Source organism: Crocodylus porosus, unplaced genomic scaffold (assembly GCF_001723895.1).
Source record: "Crocodylus porosus isolate Cpor-Errol unplaced genomic scaffold, CroPor_comp1, whole genome shotgun sequence".
NCBI classification, from domain to species: domain Eukaryota; kingdom Metazoa; phylum Chordata; order Crocodylia; family Crocodylidae; genus Crocodylus; species Crocodylus porosus.
Window position 1 is genome coordinate 581,278 of NW_017728945.1, and position 6,018 is coordinate 587,295.

A 6,018-nucleotide genomic window follows, 5' to 3' on the forward strand; every position below is an offset into this window, starting at 1 on the left:
GGGGGAGGTCGGGAAGGGGGAAGTACGTGAACTCCCCCCGAAAGCGATGGAGTTTCGGGACTTCGTTACCTTTCCGCAAAGTTAACACACAAGAAACAAGGGATTAAACAGCATGAAACCACCCAAACCACAAGCCGAGCTCTCTTCCACAGTGTTTTTCTGCACCCTCCAGGCCAGTTCATGCTGGGTTTGCCTATTAGAGAGGCCTCAGAAGCACACAGGTTATTTTTGGTACGGCGATGGCCATCTACCTGGACCTGAGATTCATCCAGGGAGCGTGAAAAGGAGCTCTCGAGGATGACAGCCGTTGGAAGTTGGCTAGCTTTCACCACATAAAGGTGGGGAGTTTGGGAAATAAAATACCACCAATAAAAACACATTTCTTAAAAAAACCCATTTAGCCCTTGTGTGATATCACATTCCCAGATTTATGCTCCCAACGGTGGAATTTCAGAGCTCAGACAGCAGGGGAGAATTCCAAAACGCAATTTTCCAGCTGGCCACAAAAGCCTCTTTAAAAATTTAGCTTGGGAAGATTAAATAATTAAAAGCCTTCTCTCCATGTGCATGTGATTTAGTGAACGTGAGACACAGAGAGAGACAGAGAGAGAAAGAGAGAGAGAGGAGCGTACACAAGAGCATGGGTCTGCGTTTAACTGCAGCGTCAGCATGGGTGGGGGGGTTTGCGCTTCTGAGGCCACATGAGATGAAAATGGGAACAGTTTGCTGGGATGCAACATTTGTTTTTCCAGTGGTGGTCTTAACGGGAGAGGGGCAGGCCCTGCTCTCCTTAGCAAAGGGATCTGCTGCGGGAAAAATATTAGTCCAGAACTACACCGAAGAATATGCCCCGGGTCCGAGGGCTTCAACCACACGAACAGCAAAGAAAAGGCAGGGGTCACTGACCCAGAAAGGACTAGAGGAGGACCTCAAGTGCGGGGCAGTACCCTGCCTTGCCCAGCCCCACGCTGCTCTGGAAAGGGGGCTCACCCACCGGCTGCACGGGGGCAGGATGGCTACGCCTGCTTTGCCCGTGCCCAGGCAGGCAGTGTGGGAGCCGGGGGTAGGCGGACTCTGCATCTTCTGGATGGAAACAGCGCCATGCCTCAATGCTCCCCTAAAGGGGACTGGGCGAGCTGGGATTCCCCCTGTGCCTCACTGCAGGTGCAGTCACCCATCACGTGCTCTCCCCGAGCTGGGCGAGCAGATGGCTCCCACCCCAATGCTCCCCTTCAAGGGAGAGCAGCTCACCCCAGGGAGCTGACAGCACCTTCCCCTCTTCCAGAGGTCACCCAGCTGTGCCGAAACTGTCCCGCTTCCCCCAGGGAGAAGCCTTTATGAGGACGGCGGTAACCTCAGGACTCGCTCTGCATCACAGCCTGATCCTTCCTCTCTCGGCCGATGAGCTGGTGATGCTCTTGGGCCAAACGCCCAGGGCACCGTTGGGATCAAAGCCGGTCTGGTGCTGAGGACTGGGTCTCTTTGGGGTGGGGGCTGTTTCTCTCTATGTGTTTGTGTGGTGCCTGGGGAGTTTCCGGCATTGCAGGAACATCAGTGAATGGCAAGAGGCCTTCGTGTTGCTGCTCAGGGTGCAGTAGTAAAGAAAAAAAAAGGGACAAGAGCCATCCATCCATTTTGGGGGTGGGAGACAGCACAAGGCAGAGCTGAGCACCGCTGAGGTGGGCAACACTGCAGCTGCCACTGCCTCCAGCGCCAGGGGGACCCAGCCAACGGTGGAGAGCCCTGGTGCTTGTTTCAAGAGGTCCTCTCCCTCCCCGAGCTCAGCAGTACGGCGTAACGACCCATCTCAACATCAGCGCCTCCCCTTTGCTTTAAGAAAGGCTCGGATCAAACGGCAAGGGCAAAGCAAGGCCGCGGGGCAGATCTGCCAGCGTTCTGAGCCGAGGCGCTCCCTACCTCTCACGTAAAGGTTAGCGGGTGACGAGTAGCGCACCCCGGCGCTGTTGCTGGCCACACATTCATACTTCCCCTGATCCGTCTCCTCGCTGCTCTCGATCTGCAGGCCACCTGGTGGGACAGAAGAAGACGGCAGCAAAGGCATTATTAGTCGCAGAGTCGGTAAGAGGAGGTCTGGCACCAAATCTGGGTTTTTCCCCAGGAACTGAACACTGGGCCAAAGGCCTTGAGCGTTGGTGCCAAGACTTAACTATTCTCACGGCTGGTGGTCCCAGGCAGGGGCACTGCTGGACCTGTACCCCAATGCAGGTCCCCAGTCACTATCTGCAACAGCAGCACAAGCAGCATGAGCTCTCCCCCGCTGCCCTGCAAATTGGCATCCACCCTCACCTGAAGCAGCCATTTCTCAAGGGGGAGAGGAAACTTTCATGTGCTGTCCTGGTCGCTGTTGGGTCTTGCTTGTATAGAAATACTAGCCTCAAAGAAAGACTAAAAGAGCATTTAAAAAGCACAATGCCCATCAGTGAATGCTCCCAAGGAAAAACTCCAATAATGCAATATTTAATAAAGGTATCTAGGTTGTCGCTGCACTGGCCTACAGGCAAAAGGAATCAGGGTTTATGGTGGAAGTGATCTTTTATTAGACCAGCTATCCAATGATCTGGGGGCTGGACCCAATGATCTCGTGAGGTTCCTTCCAGCCATGAAACCTAGGAACTAGATTTTTGCAAAGAAGGGTGTTTGTGTCCAAAAGCTTGCAATTAGGTTTTTTGTTGTTGCAAAAATCTTGTTGGTCTAATAAAAGAGATCACCTCTACCATGAGTCCTGATATTTAATGAACTTCTTTCTTTTTTTTTTTTTCCTATCGGATTGGTCAGCCCATCTGACCAGCCAATAAAAATAATGGCTGTTCTTCAATCTGTAAATGCTTTCAGTTTATGAGAATATGCTCTGAATCCAGACTAAGCACTCCTATTATCAGCTATTTAAAGAACAGACACGCACAATTATGCAGCATGCGCTAAACAGATGAAAATCACCTCTGTCTTTTACCTGAGAAGGCTCCAGGTCTGCAAAACTCCACTTCAAGCACACGTTATAGAAATAAACCAATATAATATCACTTTTTGTTTTGCATATTATACTTGGTTATTCACAGAGATGCAGACAGAAACCATGGCCCTACGATATTTTTGACTCTCTGAGAAATCCCTGCTTGGTTTCATAAGGCGGACAGGGTCCTAAACGAAAGAGGGGCAACTGGCATCAATGTCAAGTGCCGATTCTTCAGGAAAGAGAGAGTTGACGTGTCTGCACGCCAGGCAGATGCCGTGCGTCTGTGAGTGCATGTGGTGAAGCAAGCGTGGTGCGTACAGAAGGGGAGTGGAGGGCATGAGCGTGTGTGCAAGAAAGAAAGGGGGAGGGTATTACTCTTGCTAGGGCTCCTTGCATCTGGGCAGCTCCCAAACACAGACCGAATAGGATTTAAAAAAAAAATAAAAAAACCCCCAAAGCTAAATCTCAGCAAAGAAACCGATGGGCATTCCAGTCCTGAAGAGCAACTTGAAAACCAAACGAGTCAGGAGTTTCCCATCGAGACTTCAGCTAGGCAGGTTTTGTACAGAAGTAAAAGCAGGGGACGCCGTGTTGTGTGCGAGCCTGGCAGGGAGGAGGAGGAGGCTGGGCTGAGTGGGTGTTCGTAGGAGCTTTTGTTCATTCGGGTGAATTTGTGGGCCGGTTCCACTCGTCCGAGACAAAAGCTTTATTTGGCTCGCGGTGGTGCCCGTATGAACGGGGAGCACGGAGGGAGGCTTCAAACCGAAACCCTGGGCCAGCCACAGAAAGATGCAGCTGTCGGCTGCAATGGACTCCGGGGTCTTGTCTACATTATGGAAATAAAGCCCCATTCATTCTCCACCCATGCATCTTCACTGGCACTAGCAGTAGCAGAGCTGCATGCTGACAGGCCCGGCTGAAAGCCATGTGATAAAACTGCCCCGGTGATCAACACGGTGATCAAAACACCCTGCCTCCAGCTCCTGCTATTGATTTGACTCGGGAAGAACTATGGGGTTTGAAATCTCCCTGTGTAGATGCAGCCAAAGTGAGAAGGGCCTACAAGTGACACCTTGTATGTCCCAGTGGATCTACAGGCACCGCATGCTGAGGTCCCAGGGAACTGCAAACGCTGCGGCTGGTCAACCTCCCTTTGAGCTCCTTTCGAATGGTGTAGGCGGACTGTGGAAGTTACTTACCAAGGATACAGCTCCCAGAAACACCCGAGATCAGAGGGGAAAAGGAAGGCTCTGATACTACACAGAGCAGGGCACTGGGATGGTGAGTGCCAAGTCCCTTCACCATCAGTGCCAAGCCCCCTTCATCAACTTAGTACCAACCACGATGCGGCCCTGAGTGGCTACCAAACTGTGACAGCATTTAATGCCAGAAATGCACTTCCAAGCCCTGGACAGATCAGCTCTTCCACCTGCACCATTCATTTCACGCAGCAGCAACTGAGCCGTGCGTTCGAGAAACAAGAGGCAAATCCACCCAGCGGACAGAGACAGACATGGGCGCCGTATTTACGATTAGGGCAGACATCGAACAGAAATAAAATATCCAGGGAGGTGACGCAGGACAGGAAATGACAGCAACAACCACGAGCTTTGGGGCCAAGCACAGATCACACAAAACAGGAATTGAGTGGAACTGAGTGGAGAGAGTGGGGTGAGTGAGAGAGTGAGGTCTCTTACCTCGGATCGGAGTACCTTCTGCAAGGAAAACAAAAAAGAAGTGAAAGGAGTGAAAAAAAAAATGAACACACCTGGGCTGCCAGTGGGAAAAGGACCCAAGTCAAGGAAGACGGTTCCCAGCAGGACAACTCCTAAGCTACCTGCTGTCATTTTTAATTAAACGGGCAGACTGGAGGGGGAGAGGAGAGATGTTCTTTGCAGAGCAATCCAATCCAGCTTGTTTAATCATACGCCAGGGACCTCTGCTTCGAAGTCCAGATGCTGGCTAAATTCATGATCCCACCGCTGGTCAGAAGGGACAGGACGTCTCCAAATTCCCAGCTCCACGTAAGCCAGCGTTACTACCTGCCACTGATACCCGTTGACGAGCCTGGGTTCATCCTCCTACCCCTACGGGCACATGGATTGGTGTTATCGCCCTGTTATCTCAGGCAAGGAGACCGAGACCTGTTGAAAGGAAGTGATCTGCCTAAAGTCGAATGCCATGCCCGTGCTAGGGATGCAATTAGGGCACGGAGTTTCCCATAATGCCCTTGTTTGGGGTCCCAAGTTATACCAGGAATGACTCTGTGGGGTCTGCAGAATAACGAAACCAGGCAGCTGGAGGCTGGAAGAGCTGGGGCTAAGAAGCGAGGCCATGCCACTGCTCACATAACCAGGAAGCACGCAGAGGGGTTAGCCACCGCTCCCAACCCAGGGCAGTTGCTGGTCAACCGCCCTCCAGCTCCTTGCCCCGGCAGAGCCCAGCGTGACCTTTCTGCCTGTGCACAGGTCCATGACAGAGGGAGTAACATCAGAGCCAGTGACCCACCTGAGCCCTGCCCATTGCTCCCCCTTCCCCCCTTGACGAACTGCCACCCTCTCAATGTTGCTGGAAACCATCTTCCTTGGAAAACACGGAGGATCGTTTTCTCCGCTGGCACTCAGATTTTCTGCACAGCTTAGTAATGTTTTTTACCCCCATCCTGAAAACAGGGCCGATTCTGCAAATCCCACTGCAAACTCTCCCTTACCACAAATAGGATGGCTTCTCAGTGACTGTAATAATACTCTGCCATTTTCCAGTGCCTTCCAGCCAAAGATCTTATAATGGTTCGCAACCCACCCCAAATCAGGTACAGCAGTATTATTACCCCCATTTTACAGATGGGGAAACTGAGGCCCAGATAAGAACATCGCAGAGGGAAGTCTGCAGCAGAGGCAAGGACAGGACACAGGGCTCCTGACTGTCCATCCACTGCCTTAACCACCAGACAACCCCTTCCTCCTCATCCTTTAGCCTCACTCATCTTACCTGCCTTGTGGATGCACCAATTTCAGGATGGAAGGTAAAAAAATACATACATA

The 6,018-nt window shown here is 51.7% G+C and overlaps 1 protein-coding gene across 16 annotated transcripts in view; it reads right to left on the minus strand.

Annotated features, from left to right (window-relative positions):
* Window positions 1–6,018, minus strand: part of PTPRS (protein tyrosine phosphatase, receptor type S) — a 162,744-nt gene that overhangs the window by 73,462 nt on the left and 83,264 nt on the right. For 10 of the 16 annotated variants that reach the window (XM_019550563.1, XM_019550549.1, XM_019550564.1 and 7 more), the window contains exons 7-8: window positions 4,672–4,689; window positions 1,918–2,028 (exon numbers count right to left, since the gene is read on the minus strand). In XM_019550563.1, coding sequence (XP_019406108.1) covers window positions 1,918–2,028; window positions 4,672–4,689 — 129 coding nt within the window. The remainder of the gene's footprint in view (window positions 1–1,917; window positions 2,029–4,671; window positions 4,690–6,018) is intronic. The other 6 variants (XM_019550566.1, XM_019550560.1, XM_019550558.1 and 3 more) reach the window with 1 other exon arrangement.